Raw genomic sequence first — 21128 nt, 5'->3', positions numbered from 1 at the left:
ATTTGTTTATCTCTTATCTAAAATTCATATTCTTATTAGGAAAGTAGGATTGAATTTCTTCTCTGAACAAGTCAAATAATAATTTTGTTGCTATATATACTATTTCTTTCAGTGAACCAGGACTTAGTACTTCTCAGCTATATTCTTAATGAGAAACATAAAGGAAAAATTCATTTTATCATTCCAGAGGAAGAATAAACCATATGTTTTAAAGAAAGCCAAAACTATTTTTCCATGCTTTTACTTTTTGTGTTATGAATAACAGAAATACGTTTCCATGGGGTTAGACTTTGTACTGATTTTAAACAAATTAGTAAATTAAGTAATTAATTTGAGAAATAGTTATTGAACTTCTGAAATAGGGAATGTGCTATGTTAGGTGTTATGATAAATATGGAGCAATAGAGGATAATACATACCCTAAAATTGTGTTGTCTCAAATGGTAGCCACTATCCACACGCGTCCAAGGAGCCCTTGAAATATGGCTAGTCCAAATTGAGGTGTGCTATAAGTGTAAAATACACATCAGATTTCAAAGACTCAGTGCAAAAAAATATAAAATATCTTGGTAATAATTTGTTTGCACTGATTTCATAGTAAATCATAATGGTTTGGCTATGGGGTTAAAGAAAATATATTACTAAAATTAATCTCATGTGCTTTAAACATTTTTTTTATGTGGCTAATTGGAATATTTTAAATTACTTACATGTCTCAAACTATCTTTCTATGGGGCAGCATTGCTTTAAATGATTTTGCAAAACATGTATACAAAACCACCCTGTAAGATAGTAAATGATTAGGCTAATGGTGTAACCGTGTACTAATAGTTGTTCAGAGGAGGGGAATGGCTTTTCTGGAAGCTCAAATTAGTAGAAGTTTCATAGTAGTTGTGCCATTTTATCTGAGCTTTGTAGGTTGGTAGAAATCTGGCCATTGAAAATGAAGAAAAGAGTATGTTAGGATGAGAAAATGGAATGAATTTGAGTGGGGATGGTGAGTATAGCTTAGCAGGAATTCATAATTTATATAATAACTATTATAATAATTTTGAATATGCCAAAAGTTTTTCAAGTGCTTTACATGTTTTGTATCACTAAATCCTCACAAAAACCCTATGAGGCATTATCACTGTTTCCAATTTACAGGAAACTGAGGCATAGAAATTTTAGGCCACTTGCCCATAGTCCCATAGAAGTAAGCGGCAGAGCTAGCATTCAAACCCAGAATATCTGCTTCCCACACATGCAACCACTGTGTGCTGTTGACTCTTCAGCAGATAAAGCTAGGATTCTTGGTCTAGGATACAGCATAGATTTTAGGACATCCAGGTTCACCCTTGAACTTGTATGACAATTTCCTGTACACCACGCTTTAGTGTAGAGATGACATGAAAAGTATTTAACAAATGATATGACATGGGTTCTGGTCATTCAAACTGAAAGTAGCCATTTGAGCAGAAGTTCAGGATCCTAGAGACGTTAACTCTTGACTTGCTGGTTTTGGGGAGATCCTGGGGTTCCTGGAAGGCATGTGTGGGGTGGCAGAGTCTATTGAACCACTGATTCTGAAATTATATTTAAGAACAATATAGCCATATAGGTGGATACCCACTCTTAGCTTTTCCTCTGTGCATTTTTGCTTCCGTCTCATGGCCTCTGCATTTGCTGCTCACTCTGCTTGAGGCCCTCTTCCTTCAGAGAGTCACAAAGCTGCATCCTTATCATTCAGGTCTCAGCTCAAATATCACCTCCTTATCCTTATTCCCACATCACGTTATTGAAAGTCGTTCTTTAACCTGTTACCCTTTTAAAATGTACTTCATAACACTTAACGATGATTGAAATCATTAGATGTATTCATTTGATTGTTTTTCTGTTTATCTTTGCTCCTTGAAGAAGCAAGCTTCATGAGTGAAGGGCCTTGTCTACCCTGTTCTGGCCCCATTGCCATTGATCAGAACAGTGCCTGGCACATCATAGGCACTCTAAATCATTGTGATTGGATGCTGGAGGGGACATCTGTTCCATTCGATTCTACTTGATTCTAAAATTTTAGGAAGTATTGACTTAAAGGAATACTGGAATTCTCTCAAATTAGTGGTTTAGAGCCTCACTATACAAACTCTCAGCTCGCAGGCTAAGGAGTTGGTTTGGATCAACGTGAAGATTTGAGAGCAGAGGAAGGATAGATCAGGGGAGCCCTCCAGGCAGCTCAGTTTAGCACATTACTTCCTGCGATCACTGTGTGGTCCTGCCGCTGTAGGGTAACTAGAGGGAAAGAAGTAGGGGGCTGTTGAAATTCTCTGGCACGAGGTGCTGAGGGCCTCCCTGTGATGAGGGCAGACAATGGAAAGGAAGGCCCTTGTGTAAGAGAACACAGACTGGTGGTCCCAAATGTGACATGCATTCAGCTTTCAGTTTGCAGTGTTTTCTTTGGCCTATCTGACTTCACGAATTATTAGCCAAATTAACCAAACTAGATAACTTAGGGGTTTATATAGATTTTGCTCAACAGAAGTCTGTGTTAGTGATTGTCCAGGTCTTGTGCATAAGCTCTTCCTCCGCCTTGATTCTAGCACACAACTCATTCCCCACCTTCTTGTCTGAGCAATTCTTAGTGGTCATCCCTTACAGCTCTGCTGAGATGCGACTTCTCCAGGAAGCCTTCCCTGACCTCTTCCTCCATACTAAGTTAGGTGTTCCTCGTACGTATTTCCGCAATATCCCGTACTTTCCCCATCACTGTAGTTATCATATTTTACTATAATTATGCACTTTCCAATAGACAAGTGTTTCTCAATCTTTTTTGTTTATTTGTTTTTCCTCTCCTAAGGAGTCTTTTTAGACATTTTTTCCCCTAACCACCCTTCCTCATTAAATTTTAATATCACAGATATACTGTGTCTGTTTATGCACTGTATTTTTTTGTATTTTATAATTAAAAGTGTAAGTGTTTTTTGTGTTGCCCAAGAGCAAATTTTCCCTCCTGGAGGGTGACATTACCTGGGTTGGGAATGCATGCAATTGACTCTGCAGGCACATCCATTTTCCTGCTCAGTTTGTACTGTCAGTACCAGGCATATAGTACATGCTCAACAATTATTTCTGAACAATGAAGAATGAGACAATTTCTTCAGACCTTAAAATTGTCCAACCTTGAAATTGATAATCTTGAAATTATATTGGCATGTTTAAAAATAGTACATTTTAAACATATGCTGCCGGGGCCAGCCCGGGGCTGAGTAGTTAAGTTTGTGTGCTTCGCTTCGGTGGCCCAGGGTTTCACCAGTTTGAATCCTGGGCGCAGACATGGCACCGCCGGTCAGGCCATGCTGAGGCGGCGTCCCACATGCCACAACTAGAAGGACCCACGACTAAAAATATACAACTATGTACTGGGGGGCTTTGGGGAGAAAAAGGAAAAATAAAATCTTTAAAAGAAAAAAAAATAAAAAAATAAATAAGCATATGCTGCCTTTCATCTATGAATCTACTGCCTGCATGCTATCCGTTCTCTTTCTCTCCCAGACGGATTTGTATAGGGCCTTCCAGGGTCACTCTTTTGGCCCTTCCTCATGCCTAAACAAAGTCTTTACAGGTAAGTTTGTTGAGGTTGAGAAAGCCTCTGTGGCTGTAGGAACTTTTTCCTCTTTTCAAACTAACATACATAAATGAGAATTAAAACCATGATCTTTATTTTTGTGAGAATAGATTTCTTCTATAAAGCTCAGAGTTCAAAAAAAAATTGACCTTAGCTAGGCAGCGTTAGAATGTGCTATTTTTCAGGAAACAGAAGTAGCCTTATTATATGGAGCTTGGCACTAGTGAACATTACCTATGCATATATTTATACATGTAGCATAAATTAGGTGAAGGCATTTGTCAAAATTAAAAGTGCTTTCCACACAGAAGACAAGCAGTAAATATTTACATGTAGGTATGTAGATATAAACACACTCACATACACATTAGTATAAGTTGTGACCTTAGTGTACTGTGTCTGATTCCCAAAGATGTGAAAACGTGTCACCCATTACTTCATGCTTGTGAGGATCTCTGCACATCTTATCTTTTAACCTCCATATCCCATTCATTTATATGTTAACTCATTAAACTTCTTGTATCCCATGCGCCGGACATACAGTGGAGTTCCTGTGTATATGGTCTTATTTTTCCCTTACCTATCCATAGACTATTCTCAACTCAGATGGCAGAGTGAGACTTTCAACCATCAGTCAGATCTTCTCATGCCTCTGCTCCAAACCCTGCAATGGCTCCTGGTGTCACTCAGAGTACAACTCTATTTGAACTCGTCCCCATTGTTTCTAGGACCTTCTCTCCTATACTCTCCTCTCCACTTATCCAACTCTAGCCACAGTGACCTTCTTGCAGTTCTTGGAATTTGCCACACACACCTCTGCTTTAGGTCTTTGGGATTGTTTTCCATTCATCAGATAGCTACAGGGCTAACACCATCACTTCCTTCAATTCTTTGCTCAAATTTCACTTCTCTCCGAGGCCTACCCTGATTCTATTTCTTATTACAATCTACTCCTACCCACACAACCTGATACTCCTGATCCTCCTTCACTTGCTCTGATTTTGTTATTTCCTCTAAAGCATGGTTACCTTCTAAGACTTATTTCCTCACTTAGTATGTTTATCGTGGGTGCACCTCCACTCCCCAACTAGGACATAAGCTCCTTTTGGCCAGGGATCTTTATCTGTTTCATTCACTACTGAATCACAAGGACTTAAAATATTGCCTCACATATGTTAGGTGCTCAATAAATGTTTGTTGAATGAATGAATTCATAAATGGAACTTGCATTTTAAGCACCAAAAGTGTGAAGAGGACAGGGAAAACTGTCAAGAAGGAAAATACATTAGCATCAGAGAACTGGCAGAAGTGGTGGTGTATTCTTATAGATGAGATGATCAGGGAAGGCTTGAGTGTAGAAGTGCCTTCTGAGCTGAAGAGCAGAAGTCACAAGAAGCTCACCTGCCTGTGTGGCCACAATAATGCTGCAGTGAGGGAAATGGCAGGCACCAAGACTGATGGGTGTGAGCTTCTAATCAAGACTCGATGGAAGACTATCATAAGAGTGTGCACGTGAGGGATACAGAAAGGCGATGAGGTCTGAGAGACAGAGAGGATCCAGGTGAGAGTTCACATTTCAATTTGATCTGAAAATGGTCACATAATCAATATATGTGAAAATGTGTGGTTGAAAAGAACAATTTTCTAAATTCTGCTTCAAACATCCTCCTTTTACAAAATATTCAAGTAAATTCAATTCATTCTATTTTATTTGTGCTTTGGCAGAAACAAAGTGAGTTTCAAAAAACTCTCAAAGATTTTTTAAGTGGAAGGAAGTGGTGTGTGTGTGTGCTTCTGAAATCGTCATGTAGGTGACTGTCTGCGTCGTTTGGTTATTTGTGCCAGCTTGAGTTGTGAATGCATTTTACTCTTCCTGTCTGCTCAGAGGCTCTGCTTTGCAGGAGAGAAGGGCTCTGGGTCTGGTGGTTGTTTCTGTGGGAGTCTGCAGTTTCCCAGTCACACCTAACCTACATATTTACGTAAGCTGTTGACCCAAGTTTTGCTTAGCCTGAAACTTCCTCTTTTCTTTTTTTAACTGAACTCATGGCATGTGATTTCTAGCAAATAATGATGCTGCCTCAACACTTGCTTTCTCACCACATTAAACAGTTTGCTGTGTCAAAGGGAGGAAGCATGCAGAAGCTGGTGCAACATTCAGTTCATCGGCATCACCACTTTCTCCCCACTTTGGACATTCATTGCTGTCTCCCTGCCCCGCCAGGGATGGCTTCTTTTCCTAAATGATTTTTTTTCTAACCATATGAAATACTGAAGAACAATCTCAACTAAATAAATGAGAAGATTCCAAGCTACTGAAAATTTTTACATTCAAGGGCACTTCAATTCTACTGAGGTTTTTCAGTTGTAATAACTTACAAAATGAAATGACACTGAACACCTTAGTGCTAGCTCTTAAGAAAGTAGATTAGAAAAAGCATATGTTTTAAAAATAAAACTCTATAAGAGAAATCAGGTTTGTTTTTGTGTGTGTGTGGGGTGGGAATAGTGAACTTAATGGTGATTTAAAAATTTTCTGCAACTTAGTTTCATGCTTTCCACAGTAGAGTTAATTCCAATAACATGTAAGTTATACAATCATAACAACAATTATGGAGGGAAGTCACCAGAATCTTGGTAAGCAGAGGTATCATGTCAATTTCTTTTAACCTGTGACCACTTAACAATTATAGAGGAAAGTCACGAGAATCTTGGTAAGCAGAGGTATCATGTCAATTTCTTTACCTGTGAACATTTTACAAGCCTTTTCACTCTTTCCAGTTGTTTCCATTGTGGCTCTTCCTTGGCATGCCCTCCATGCGCGCAGTCTAACCTTCCTCTAAGCCATCAGAATGACCTTAAGAGACAATGACCTTCAAAGACACAGTTTTGACCATGTCACTGAAAAATCGACTTTACATTGCACATGAGATGCGAAAGGGAGAAAATGAGCAAAACTCATTTAGTCAGAAATAGGATCCCGTATTCTCTTTTGAAAAGTGCTTTGCCCAACAATTTAATCAGAAGAGAATCTTTCTCTTCTCTTTCCCCCTCTTCTTCCTCTTCATCTTCCTCCTCCCTTTTCTTTCCCTTCTTTCCTCTCCTCCTCTTCCCTCCCTCGTACCCTTTCTCCTTCTCTGTGCCTTCTCACCCCTCCTCCTCCTTCCTCCTTCACCCTCTGTCCCTAAAAGGGAAGGTTTTCTCTGCCCAGTGGGCAGTATAAGTAAAGCAGGAATTGTGCACTACGTTGTCATATTCCTGTCAATATTCCTTTTACAAAGGAAGCACATATATTCTTGCCTGTTTGGGAAAATTTAACAAAAAAAGTAATTGATGTGTATTTATTCTCTTAAAATTGTAACATTTAATAGGTTGAATATGATGTTCTTTAATTCAAACAATTTTCTACTTCATAAACTCCAACTGTTATTTTTTTCTGTAGCTGTATCAGTCAACAGATGAATTAACAAATACTAATTAAATGCCTCTTATATATGAGATATTGTGTAGGGCCTAAAAAAATAGTAATATGTACAGGTCAGTCTTAGCTTTCAAGGAAATTACAGTCAAGTTCAGGAAATAAAGCATAAACACTTTAAAAGTTTACACCCTATGAATAGCAGCACAGCATTGTCTGATGTAGCACCGGAAGATGAGATGATGGCCAAAAAGACCGGGCAGGGTTCCGATCTGCTGTAGACAGGTCACTAGGAGTTGGAATCAACTTGATGGCACTAACAACCAAATAGCTTAAAAGTTATAAAACAATGCAAGAGATAAATAATAATTGAATACAACAATACATTGATATCACAAGACAGGAACTGATGATTAATTGCAAATGAATGACCGAGATGGTAAGTGCTAGGGCATTTCAGAGAAGGCAGTGATTTCTGTGGGCTGAGGTGGTCTGGGGGCACTTCACAGAGCAAGACAGATGTAGAGAATGTTTAGGTTTTGGAGATGAAGAGACAAAGAGGCAATGGGTTCCACACAAGAGGATGGTACCTGCTGAAACTCTGAAGTAGCAAAGCACAAGGTATGTTTCAAGAATGGACAATAAATAGACTTGTTTGGCTGGAGTGGAGGATTTAGAAAAAGCATACTGGAAATAAGTTGGGGAAAGATTATGGAAGGCTTTGAATGCCTTGTTTAGGTAAACCGTATGTCTCTGTGGAATTGTTATAGATGAGGCCTTTTGTCAAAATTTGTCAAAAGAATGTGACTGATTTCATGATATAGAGATCATGAAATGATCATGTGCAAGGTAGAGATTCAAACCAGAGATCCTTAGCATATGTGTAAACAAAAAAAATTTCTCAGCCACTGGTATTCTTCAAATGAGTTTGAATAACTGAGTGTGGAGAAGTAGGGATCTAGTTAGTTTATAATTAAGCTTATCTTTTAACCTATAAGTAACGGCAAGTCATTGGAAAATTTTAACCAGGGTGTGACATGATCAAATTTTGTTAGCAATATCACTGTGAAAGCCTATAAGGATAAGTTAGAAGAAGATGAGCTTAACAACAGTAAAATAAAGGGCAAATGAAGAAGTTCATGGAAGATATGGTGATGGCCTGATGTAAGACCATGGGAGTAAAGATGGAAAGAAGAGAACAAACAGGGTTGGAGAGAGATTTAGGATTGGGGATCAACTAAAGTTGCAGATAGAATGAATATGTGTGGGGATTGGGAGGAGGGGGATAATGGAGACAGCCGTGGAGCAGAGGCTTTGGAGGGGGGCTCCCAGGATACCGGTTTGAGCTGTTGTCCTATGATACAACATAGTGCTGCATTGTTTTTACTTTGGAAGTGTTTTACACTTGCATTTCATCTCTACTTTTCCTTGTATTGCCCTTTCCAATAGATGATTGCAACTTTCTCCTGGAGGGCGTATCACTAGTCCCCTTTTCTGCTCCAGGCCACATAACAGACAAGGCGGTTCTTCTCAAAAACAAGTATGATTTTATCACTGTCTCCTAGAACTCCTCAATTGGCATTTTCTCCTAAAATTTCTCAAATGACACTTTCTATCTATTGGTCAAAGTCCAAGCCACTTACCCTGGCATATATGGCCCTTCACAAACCCCCACAGCCCCTTCATATTACATTTATCCAACTAACATGTTTTGCTCCAGTTCCGCTTAAAAATTTCATTTATTTTATACATTATGATCTTAACTGCCTCAGAGGCTTTTGCACAGCTGCCCTTGTGACAGCAATGACTCCACACTTAGCTCCATCGTCATCTCTTTAGAAGAAGCCTTTAAATTCCTCAGGCAGAATTAGGTGTTACATTGTAACTACAACAGAAACACTTTGAATATATACTAATGTATGGTCTGTTATATTTTTTATTTATATAGCAATAGTGGTAATGATAATAATAACCAATATTTATTAAGTTATTCCTTGATCTTGAGAAAGTATCTTGATAAAGCCTTCACACATATTAACTCATTTACTGAAAAGGTAGGTGATTGACGAAGCTGAGGCACAGAGAGGTTTGTTCGAGGGAAAATAACTAAGAATAACAAAGCTACTATTTGAACCCAAGTTTGTCTGATTCCAGTGGTGGTGCTCCTAACCATTATACCTCCTGTCTCTTTCTGTGACTGAGTTCCTCAGGAATGGGAGCACAGTTCATTCAATTTTGTAATCCTATTTTCTAGTATACATTCAATAATATCTTGCTGAACTATTTTTTGAATAAATGAATGCATGCTGGGAGCATTGATAAAGCAATTGAAGGTAGAGTCTTAATAGCTCACAAAGTTTTACTTCTTTCTTTTCCCATGTAACAGTTAAGTTTAGCAGAAGCTATTCATGCCTTCAAAAGAGTGACTAATGTGGGGATTTCACACAATGTGGCAAGACCTGAGAGGAAGAGGTGGCTATGCAGGCCTTTCCCTAAAACATTCATATCACTCTGTCAGAAAGTCTATTCCTATCAACAGGCCAAAACACAAAACAAAACAAAAAATCAACAAATTTTTAAAAAAAAACCTGCTTAGAATATTCTAGAAAGAACACTACTCAGAGTTGAATAGGCACCTTGACACGTCTTCAGAATTGACAAAAACTTGTTGAGATTATAATTTTAAAAAGGAGCAATAAAGAGAGGAGTTTGAAGTTTATGTAAGTTCTAACAGTGTAGTGTATCTTTGATTTGTTGAGCTACTTTTAAAATCAATAGCGTCTCCTATATTGCTGCATTTATGGGTCAAAAGCATCTGCTTTTGATGAAATTGCTTGTAATAGTGAGCAAAGTTTTAAGCATATTAACAATAGTTAACATTTATGGACTGCTTGCCAAATGCCAGGCATGTTTGTAGTGTTTTACACACATCATGCCATTTAATTCTCACTGCAACCCCATGTGGTCTGTCTACCGCTTGATCCTTTGGGAGACTAAAAATGAGACTGGAGACATTAATTTAGATACTAGATTTATCTATTCCAGACTGCTTTTGACAACTTTTCTTTGCTGACTTCATATACATTCCAATATTGAGATCCTTGCTTGCTTAATATCTTCAGCCATCCCGGAAAACCTCTTCCTTCTATCTGTTCCAACTCCATAGACAGAGTATCTTGGATTGGTCTATCTGGTTACCAAGGACCTTAAGGCTTCTCTTTTTGTGATTGATGTCTTCAAAGGCAGAGATATTTAATTCCTTCCTCTTGACAAGCCATAATCAGATTGAAGCCTTAAAAAGAGTCATTTTCTAAGAGACATTCAAAAAGATAATGAAGAAACATAACATAAGTTTGGTTGCATTAAAATGTGCATGGGTTTAAAGAAAGAGCTGAGCTAAGCAAAGATATGGATTGGCATTGCTTCTAGGATTGGTAGCAGCCTGCTTTCATTTCCAGAAAACTTAATTTCTAGATTTATCTCCAAGTGAGACACTCTGGGTCAGCTCTTCTTGCTCTAAAGTCAACTCTTATTTTTTCCACAGTAATCTTACTTCTCTGTGGGTTTGTGCTGGTCTTCAGATTTCTCTATGTAGAAGTACTTCCTTTTCTTGTGTGGGTCAAGCATTTTGGCCCATGCCTTCAGGAAGTGCTACACTGACTGTGCAATTATAATAATATCCACCATGAAAACAACATCAGGGTATTTACTGACTAATGCTCGTGTCTTTTCATTTATTTATTTTAAAAGGTTTGTGTGTGTGTGGAAATTTTCAAAGGCACACAAAATGAGTGAAAATATACAATGAGCATACATGGGCCCATCACCCATCATTTTTTGCCCTTGGTTAATCTCATACCCTTGGGTTTTCTTTGTTTGAGTATTTTAAAGCAAATCACAGCTATTATATCACTTTACTTATAAATATTTCTGTAGTATGTTTCTCTAAGGGGTAAGGACTTTAAAAAAACATACAACCACAATAACATAGTACACCCAATAAAATCAGTAATTATTACTTAATAGCATCTTCTACATAGATGTTTTATATTCACCTACTAACTCAATTTTCTCTTTTTATAGTGAATTTGTTCAAAAAAATGTCCAAAATATATCCACTCATTGCATTTGGTTTGTGTGTCTCTAGCACTATTTGTTGAATTCTGAGTATAGGTAACATCCTTTACAGACATTATATTAATTGACCCTCACAGCATATTTCAAAGGTAAGAACCAGCATCTCTCACCAGTTAGAGAGTTGAATAAGAGAGTTTAGATGGCTTGCCTCAACTCGCACAACTTCACGGGGCCAGAGGCTGTACTAGGACCCAGACTTTAAAGTCATTCCTTTTTAATGCTGTTCCACCTCCCCCTATTTTTTGAGGAAGCCAGCTCCTGGCTTTCTTGATGTTTGCCACTTTTAACCCTTTGTCATATTGCCTCTCATATCCTTTGCCCCTTCGGGGTTTGGCAAATCTAGATCTTTCAAAGAGCCAGACTGCTTGTACCTTTTGCTGAAACTGAGCTTTGGAACAGAGCCGCCATAGCCTAGGGTGGTGGTTTTCTTGTTATCTTGAACTTTTCAGCTCCTGAGGCAGAAGCAGTCTTTCTCTATTATCTGGGTTTTAAATGTGTAGTCACTTCTGAATAGCCCAATAAGTTCCTCTGTCCCATCTACGTAGTGACATCAGCTCACAGCTCCTTGTTTTCTCTTCGTTGATGACATAACTCAGATGCCCTCAAAATATTCTCTATGCTTTTAAAAGAACAAAAATACTTCACATGCATGTTTATAGTAAAAGATATAGATATAATTCCCCGGGCTGGCCCCGTGGCCCAGTGGTTATGCTTGCGCGCTTTGCTTGGGTGGCCCAGGGTTTCTCCCGTTCAGATCCTAGGCACTGACATGACACCACTTATCAAGCCATGCTGAGGTGGCATCCCACATAGTACAACCAGAAGGACCTACAACTAGAATATACAACTATGTACTAGGGGGCTTTAGGGAGAAGAAGAAGAAGAAAAAAAGATTGGCAACATATGTTATCTCAGGTGCCAAACTTTAAAAAAAAAAAAAGATATAGATATGATTCCCAGCAAGTAAAAGGGGATGCTCAGTTATAGTGCTTTTTCCAAAATTCTGGAATTTCAAGTGGTTTTTTTGGGGGGAGGGGTGACAATAACATACCAGCTTTAAATAAAATAGATTGACATGGTGAGGAATTTATTCTCTTTTTAATCCATTTTCTGTTCCTCTGAATAGACCATGGGTTAGTGTTATCATGTTTTCACATCTCTCTAGCACAAAACCTGATCTGATAACAAGCTGAGAACAACTCCCAGGCCCAGTGATCTTGGCTGGCAACAGAATTTAATAATATTGTTTTGTTTTAATTGTATTTCTTTTTAAGGTTTCCATGTGTTTATAAGAGTGAAATTGTTTTTCCACTTATGATTGAAATATGATTTTCTTTTAAAAATGTACTTGTGTAGGATAAAAAAGTAATTTTAAAGAAAAAATATTGACTAACAACAGCTGTTACGTTGAGCACTTAGTACATACAATCCCCTGTTCTAAGCTACATAATGTGACTCAATGTTTCCTTTAATGGGACGATGAAGCAGGAACTATTCTCACGCCCATTTTATAAATGAGGAAAGGGAGGCACAAATGGAATGCTTTAAGAACATAAAGTTAATAACTAGTATGGTTAGGAGTTAAATTCCATCCCTCCATCCAAGTCCAGAGCAGTGAAGTTGATGTATGTAAATGGTGAACATGACGCAGGGAGGTACTGGAATGGCTGAGTGGAAGGCCTGCCTTACAACCTTTACTTTACATACCAGTTTTAAATTACAGGTTATAAATAAAGGATCTGCAGTCTTACAAATGTTAGTTTAAATATTATATCTGTCACTTAGTGTGTTTGTTTCTGGTCAAATTATTTTAACACTCAACCTCAGTTTTCTCCTTTGTAAAGTAGGCATAATAGCAACCACCTCACGAGGATATAGATACACTATATACCAAGATTATACAATATACTTTAAGTTGTTAGAGTAATTACTGGGACATGGTAAAAAAAAAAAAGCTGCTATCATTTTCTGGAGGCAATATTATTTACTGTATAAGTTAGGATTTTAGACAGACCTGGGTTTCAAGATTTGTTCCATGTTGCCTTGGCAAAGTTAGATCTGTGAAGTGAGGATGACAATTCTTCAAACCACTGTTATGGATTTAGAATGAAATAATACAGTTGCACATTTAGCCCAATTCCTGGCATTTATCCTCAGTATTCTCTGAGCTCCCTAGATGTGTGGTTTGGGGTCTGACATTAATTTAGGGAACTTCTTGCTCATTATTATTTCAAATACGTCTTCTCTTCCTTTCTGTCTTTTCCTTCTGGAATTCCCATTACATGTATGTTTTTTGTACTTGTTCTGTAGTTCTTGGAATGTTCTGTTTTTCTCTGTCTTTTTTCTCTTTGCTTTCCAGTTTTAGAGCTTCTATTGAGGCATTGTCAAGCTCATAAATTCCTCAGCTGTGTCTATCTACTAATAATCTCATCAAAGGCATTCTTCATTTCTGTTACACTGTCTTTCATCTCTAGCATTTCTTTTGGGTTCTTTCTTATAATTTCCATCTCTCTGCTTCCATTCCCCATCTGTTCTTGTGTGCTGTTTACTTTTTCTGTGAGAGCCTGTAGCATGTAAATCATAGTATTTTAAAATTCCTGGTCTGATACTTCTAACATCTCTATCATATCTGAGTCTGATTCTGATGCTTGCTCTGTCTCTTCAAATTGTGTTTTTTGCCTTTTAGTATGTCTTGTAATTTTGTTTGATAGTCACACATGATGTACTGGGTAAAAGAAACTGCTATAAATAGGTCTTTGGTGATGTGGTGGTGAGGTACAGGGGAGGAGACGTTCTATTCTACAGTCCTGTGATGAGGTCTCAGTCTTCGGTGAGCCTTTACCTCTGAACTATGAACTTCACATATGATTCTCAGTCCCTGCCTCCCCCACCCCTCCTCCCCTTCATGGGGACAGGATGGCTAGAGGGGCCTGGAGTTGGTATTTCCCTTCCCCCAGGTCAGTTAGGCTCTAACCCCAGCAGATTAGGCTCTGGTTAAACAGTTTCTTCTGAGGGCAGGACTGGTTAAGAAAAACAGAATGCTCTGGTGTGTTTCAAAGTGGTTCCCTTTCCCCTCTCACTGCCAGAAGCACATGGGGATTTTTCTCAGATATTCACTATGAAAACCTGGTTGAGCTCCAGGAAGTAAAATTCACAAAAGTATGGGAACTTCCCCCATGACTAGGTCCCCCCAGGAATTTTTAACCCTCAGACTTGTCCACACCCAGCCTCCTGCAATTTGTCAATTACAGTTCCGGTTTCCTTCTCTGGCCTGGTTCCCGCCGTGGTTTGTGCTTGTGGGTTTCTGCTCTGGTAACTTGTCATTCTCCCCCCTGTTGCTCTCTTCAAATTTGGGGCAGAGGTTTGCGCTGTGACCTTACTGCTCTGACAGATCTAAAGAGAGTTGTTGATTTTTCACTTCGTTCTGCATTGTACTTGTTAGCACAGAATGGGAACTTCCAGTCGCTTGCAGCCTGACTGGAAACCGGAAGTCTAGCCCAGTTCTTCACACCAGTATGTCCTCACTCAACACTGATATATGCTCTTATTTGATTTGTAGTTATGCAGCACAAAGTTTTCATGCTAACGTTAATTTTTTGTAACAGCTTACTTCTTTGATCAATATTCTAACTTATTTACAATGTAAACCATTAAGAATTTTGTAGAAGTTGTACTTTATAAAGATTGAAAATATACAGTTTACTATTATGATGCAATAAATGAACTCAAGTTAAACAAATGGCAACTATTACTTAGTTGGAGAGGCCTCTGCAAAATAAATACAGAGTAAATAGTGAAGACGTACTTAGTTATGCTATCTTAAAAGCTTCTGGTAAAATTTGTGCTAAAGATACACAGAAATATGCTAATTATATATGCTTCCTTGCTCTATTATTATTCATACCACTTTCACTTGCATATCTTCTAACTACAGAATAAATGATCTATTTACCAGAAAAAAAATCTACAATAAGTGTGTGGAGTGGGAGGAATGTGGATGAATGTGGATGGAGGAGTTGCTGGCACAAGAGATTATAATAATTACCTGTGAAAATCTCTTTATGCATAAATGCCTTAGGGTAAATGATAAAAAATAATAATGTCAGCAGAGCATTTTTGTTGTTGTTGATCATATTGCACTGACGTTTGGCATCCATGTTAGAGGGTACTTCAAGTGTCAGAAAATCCTTAGCATGTTACTTTACACAAAATTGGTTCTTCAATAGAGACCTCAAAAACTAGTAGGGAGGTAGAAATTTAAGGGGAAAAATCTGCCACTTGTTATTTCCATATCTGCCAAATAGCAATAGTATTATTGTGGGTACCATTGAAATTAGTGAGCACTTGTTACAACTTAAATTTAAAATTTAAAATGAGGTGTTGCCCTAGGAGTCAAGGATCTCATCATTTTATGTTATTGTTTCCAGTGAGCACTTAAACAGCTGTGTGAAATTGTGGGAAGGATTTATAATTTTTTCTTTTTCCCTTTTTTTGTTCTACTTTTTCTCCCCAAATCCCCTAAGTACATAGTTGTATATTTTAGTTGTGCATGCTTCTAGTTGTGGCATGTGGGACGCGGCCTCAATGTGGCCTAATGAGCGGTGCCATGTCTGCGCCCAGGATCCGAACCGAAGAAATCCTGGGCCGCCAAAGCAGAGCGCGGGAACTTAACCACTTGGCCACAGGGCTGGTCCCCTTTTTTTTTCTTTTTTTTTTTTCTTTTTTTTTTTGAGGAAGATTAGCCCTGAGCTAACTACTGCCAGTCCTCCTCCCCTTTTTTTTTTTTTTTTTTTTACTTTATATTAGCTTTTATGGATTCTTGTGGTGAGCCCTGTAGGAGTTTCAGCCCATTATCTTTGCTGAATTCCCAAATTTAACCCATGTTCATTCTTTTAGGTTGAGAAGGGGGCACAATGATGACATGAGGTTACCAAACAAATCAGCCCTAAAGCCGACCCATAACGGCAGTTGTTTGCACTGCATTGTTTTTCCCTTTTTTTCGTGCACATGTTTCTAGAGTGAGGTTAACTTAGTTAACTCCAGTACTATCTGAAGCTCCTCGAAAGCACATTATAATGAAAGTGAGTCCCAGCCAAGGTTAAAATACTGAGCTTCTTTCTAGGACTTGTGAGAGGCTAGATGGTCACGAGTGGCTGAAGCCGGGTCAACTGTGAGACCCCAGGGCAGGAAGGGTGTCCAGTGCTGTTACATCATGGTGACACTTGGATCACACCTTACCATACATAAGGCTGTACTTACAAGGATTAGCTCTAGTCACAAACGGATCTTTGGACAATCATATATGTACCGGAATTTGAGAGGTGTAGAAAGCCTCTCTGCCTGAAAAATGAGACTCTAGAACTGTCAAGACTTGTGTGACAAAGACAATTGAGGGACTTTTATTGAGTACCCACTATGCACAAGAAACTGAACTAATCTTTTCCATATTATTTCATCTAAAATGCATTACCTATTTTATTTCATTTAAAGCTCACTGCAAACCTAGGAAGTCAGTAAGATAATGATAGTGATTTTAAAGTTTAGGAAACTGAGGCATGAATTGCCTCAGGAGTCAAGAATTGACAGCGTGGGGTTTAAGTTCAGCCTTACCTGAGTCCACATGCTCAAGCAGCCTTGTAGTAGGGGAAGAATCAGCTTGGGAGTTAATCCCAGCGGCCTCCGCCCGCTTCTCCCTCGCTTACTCACTCTGAGGGCTCTGCGTGAGATCCAGCCACCCTTGAGCCTTGATCTTCTCACTCAGCAGAGAGGAAATGGTAAGAGCACCTTCATCTTCCTCACAGTATTTTTAGGAAAGACAGATGAGATAACCAAGAAGAAAACAATTTGTAAATAACTCTGAAGCAGGCTCAATTCAGAGAGTTTCAGACATGCCTGGTACATGGATGCTGAGGATCTACCAGCCCAGAAGATTAACTGCATGGAAGCTGAGGTGCTTTCTGGGATAAGAAATTAACCTGTGTTCACTGCTGAGTCTGAAATAACTAACTACAGGAGACATGACTTGACAGAATTCTCTTTGCAGGGGCGTCAGGGTGGGTCTGCCTAAAAACATACACATATTTATATATGTTAAATATACAGATATATTTTATTGAATACATATTAAATATTTGTAATATATATTTAAGCATGTATTTATACATACTTATATATTTAAATATATATTTATTTAAAGCATAATACATATTAATATATATATAAAGCATAGAGGCCATGGCGTGTCTAGAATAGGCTGCTATAGTTATTAGTGAAATCTGTCTCTCAGTTCAGCCCCTTGGATGCATGACTATGTCCTCAGGGAAAAAGTTTAAAAAACAGAAGACCTATTTCATTAAGCTCTGTGATCCATCAGGGCACAGCCACTATTACTCTAGTGTCACTTAACACAAGGGGTAAGGAGCCACTTCCTTCATTCTATCACATTTTACCTCACAACTTACACGCCAGCAGGGCTTAGGGCAACCACTAATGGAGAATTGCTTTGCTTGGGAGAAAAGTGGGAGAGACCATGAGCTCCCTATGGAGCAGTCAGAATGGTATGGCTGCTGGCAGGATCCAGTGGAACAGTGGTGGGGTAGCAGCCGAACAAACCTGTGGTAACCACTGATGTCGAACAACTGTGCTTCTATGGTATCTCAGGAGCGAATGTGGAGAATGGTAGAAACCATCACGGCTCACTGCATGGTACGGCACATAATAGACTACATGCAGACACAGGAAGGGAAACTGTTGTGCTCACAAAAAGAGCATGGATGGCTGCATTGCCTGGCCGAACATTGTTTGGTAACTCGTGGAACAGTGTGAACACCAAGAGAGTAAGGCCCATGGGACTGCCAAAACACTTGGAGAGGACTTTGCCAGAAGCTGGAGATTCTGCATGAGGAGGTGTGCATCACAGCCAGGTCATCTGTGTGACACCTGTGAGGTAATCTATGAGTTAGAAATTGTTATTTTACTGTGTTCCTATAGTATTAGGTATGTAAGAAGCAATCAGAATTCACTTGGTCCTGACACGATACTGGAAATCTTCATCATTTTTTTGATAAAGATGTTTCTTTCATTTTCCCATGCATTCATCAGGATACATTTGAGGTGTAAGTTGATAACTGAAGTCCTAGTTGATAGTGTTTTTCTAAGTGCAGCCCCCATACTTAAGTTTCAGAATCACACAGTTTGCTTTGTTTTAAAAGTGGCCTTATCTGAGTCCAATTGAATCAGAGTGTGAGCTTACTTTTCTACCTTTTTCTCAAGATTCATTTTCATGAACACTAAGGTTTGAGATCTACTGCTTTATTTTCTCAGAGAGTAGAAGATAAAACACGTTGCCAAGACAGTGGTGGGCAGGGGTGAAGTAGAAGTCTTGCAAAGAGTGGTAAAGATTTGAAATATCTTCTGTAGGGAACGGTGGGAGACATCTTCAGGGATGCATACAAATACCGCTGAGCAGTCCTGGGGCCCAGCTGAGCCTGCAGACCTGAAATTTGTGGGGATGAGAATCCTCATGGGTATCCACGGAGGGGCCCCATGGCTCTCAAGTATTTATTGAGGATATGTTGTGGTAACCATGTGTAAATATAACTATTGATATGAAAGAAGACAGAAAAGGATACAATAGGTTCTACCAGCAGTGCGTTCACAAAGAGTTTTAAAAAAATGGTTAAAGACAATTTAGGTGATAAAAACAAACTTTATTTAACACCTCATGAAGTGAACAATCTCCTTTTGAAGAACCGCAAAATGGGACAGAAGGCAAGAGGCTTTAATAGGATGAATAAAGAACAGGGAAAGGACTAATAGAAAATACCTGATTGGCTGGGGCCACATAGTCAACCTTGTTTGGGGTGAGAATGCCCAGAGCTGGCTTGGCATTTGGGGACTGGCTGACTGGGTACACTGCATTCACGAAAGTTATCTAAGTTTCGGTTTGCTGATGTGGCACCCCAGGCAGGAGAGGCTCCATTTTGGGCCTAGAAAGTTATTTCAACAGAGGCACAACCTGTTGTGAAAGGAGCCACGACATGCCGAACTCTGGTTAACGGCTGGGTCTCCAATTTGTCCACTGCTTCTCTGTTCTCGTCCATACTGTATTCCCAAGTAGCAGGAAAAAGGCAGCCCTTGGACATCGTTGAACTGGGAGAATCAGAGGAAGAGGAAGTGCTGGAGCCTGAGAAAGATTTCTAGCAGTTCCTGCCTCCAGATATCAGTGAGATAACAGGAGAATATTGTGCCTTGCACTCAAGGGCACAGGAAAGTCTATGTGTGGAATAGGAACAAGTTGTAGGAGATGGAAGATATTCTCATCCAAATGAAAAGCCAGCTGTAAGCCTTGGAGGAAAGTCCTCTGAATCATATTTAGAATCCAAGCAATGGAGTTGAGGGCACAGTGACCAAAAAGAGTGAGAAGGCTGAGGAGAAGGCCAAGGAGATTGGGAAAATGGCAGAGGTGCTGGTCGACCTAGTCCGTTGGACAGAGAAAAGCAATTGTCTTGAAGGAGGGTTGGTGATTTACAGCCAAAGGAATCTGCTAAACTGATGGAGATTGTCTGACACTCTCCAGAAGCTGAAACCAGAGAACCTTCTGTTTTCTTTCTCTCTTTTTTTTCGTCTACATGCTGTACTCACTTACTCTATGTTTCTGTGATGATCAGTGGTTGATGACCTCATATGAATTGTGACTGTTAAATGTTTTTGTTTGAGGAAGTAATTTTTATTTGGAAAATGCTCTCACATATGAGAATTAAGGCCTAGAATGTAAGCTTTTGCACCAGTCACCTTTGTTCCTGGGCTTTGGTTATTTTTAAAATTGAGGTGATTTGGTCTTTCTTGCATGACCAGATAGCTCCCTGGACCTTCTGGTCTATGTATGACACATGAGACTCAGAGCTGGAGTTCTCCAACTCTGGAGCTGCGGAAGGAGCTGCATTACTTCTAGAAGAGGACTCCATGCAGTAACTGCTAAAGAAGCTGAACAAGGGACCAGATTTCCACTGGGAATGTGATGCGCCTGACTTGCCTAGGACTGATGAATCAAAGGAGAGGGTGGAGGATGGTATTGTCTGTATTTGGGATTTTAACTTCTGTGTGGGACCAAATGAGGAGAGATGTCTTTTGTTCAAGACTTAAATTTTATCTGGGACAATATCTGACGTAACCTGTCTGGTCAGTTTCTTTGGACAACTTAACTCATGGAACCTAGAATAACAAATGAGATCCTGGTGTTCTGTACAAGTCGAGGTAATAACCTGATGCATTTCAGAGGATTCTGGGCATAAAATAAAAGAGATATTTGCCAAGGGCTCTGAAGGGCAGGGAAAGGAAAGTGAGGACTGTCTATGTTGGACCCTACACTGCACAGGGAATAGGTATCTTCAAGCTTCATAAGTTGTCCAGCTATAAGTTTATTTGAGTAGCAGACTTGACAAGTATTTGAGGTCAAAAGATCCTACTATGAGGGAAAAACATTACCATGTTAATAAAAGTATTAATTTGCTTGAAAAAGAAAGGATACAATAAAGTATTGAAAGCCTAGTTGGGGAGGGAAAACAGGCACATATGAATGGCATTACTAACAATACAAGACAATGTTAAGGTAAAAGATAAGTTGAATGATAGTTCATAAATTTCAAAGTAAGAAACCAGAGACCAGAGTAGTTGATAAAAGAGGTGGAATTTGACCAGTGCCTTGAAAATATGATAGGATTTGAAGGAGGGGATCATTCAAGTCAAGAGAAGATATCATCACATCAACTAAACAATTTTTACTACCCTATGTGTACAATACCATGTCAGGCATTGTGAAGAATTGATACAGGAACAAGACACATTATTGGTCCTCAAAGAGATTACAGTTTAACAAGTTGAGCCATGATCATGGCTGGCTCTTGGAGTGCTGAAAAGACCCAACAAAGGGATATTTTTGGAGGTGCCATGGCAAATAATGTCGGGTAATAT

At 39.1% G+C, this 21128-nt stretch overlaps 1 protein-coding gene and 1 pseudogene across 7 annotated transcripts in view; both read left to right on the top strand.

Moving 5' to 3' along the window:
• Positions 1 to 21128, top strand: part of DTHD1 (death domain containing 1) — a 77746-nt gene that overhangs the window by 35147 nt on the left and 21471 nt on the right. Inside the window, exon 9 of one of the 7 annotated variants that reach the window (XM_070506068.1) lies at positions 17817 to 18076. The exons of the other annotated variants lie outside the window; for them this stretch is intronic. Coding sequence (XP_070362169.1) covers positions 17817 to 17981 — 165 coding nt within the window. The 3' untranslated portion in view covers positions 17982 to 18076. Of the gene's footprint in view, positions 1 to 17816; positions 18077 to 21128 lie in introns of those variants that run through there. 7 annotated transcript variants of the gene reach the window in all.
• Positions 18915 to 19843, top strand: LOC106842670 (MORF4 family-associated protein 1-like; annotated as a pseudogene).

This window comes from Equus asinus, chromosome 3 (genome assembly GCF_041296235.1).
Source record: "Equus asinus isolate D_3611 breed Donkey chromosome 3, EquAss-T2T_v2, whole genome shotgun sequence".
NCBI lineage: Eukaryota > Metazoa > Chordata > Mammalia > Perissodactyla > Equidae > Equus > Equus asinus.
Note: the sequence above shows the minus strand (reverse complement) of the source record. Positions and strands in the feature narration are given on the sequence as shown.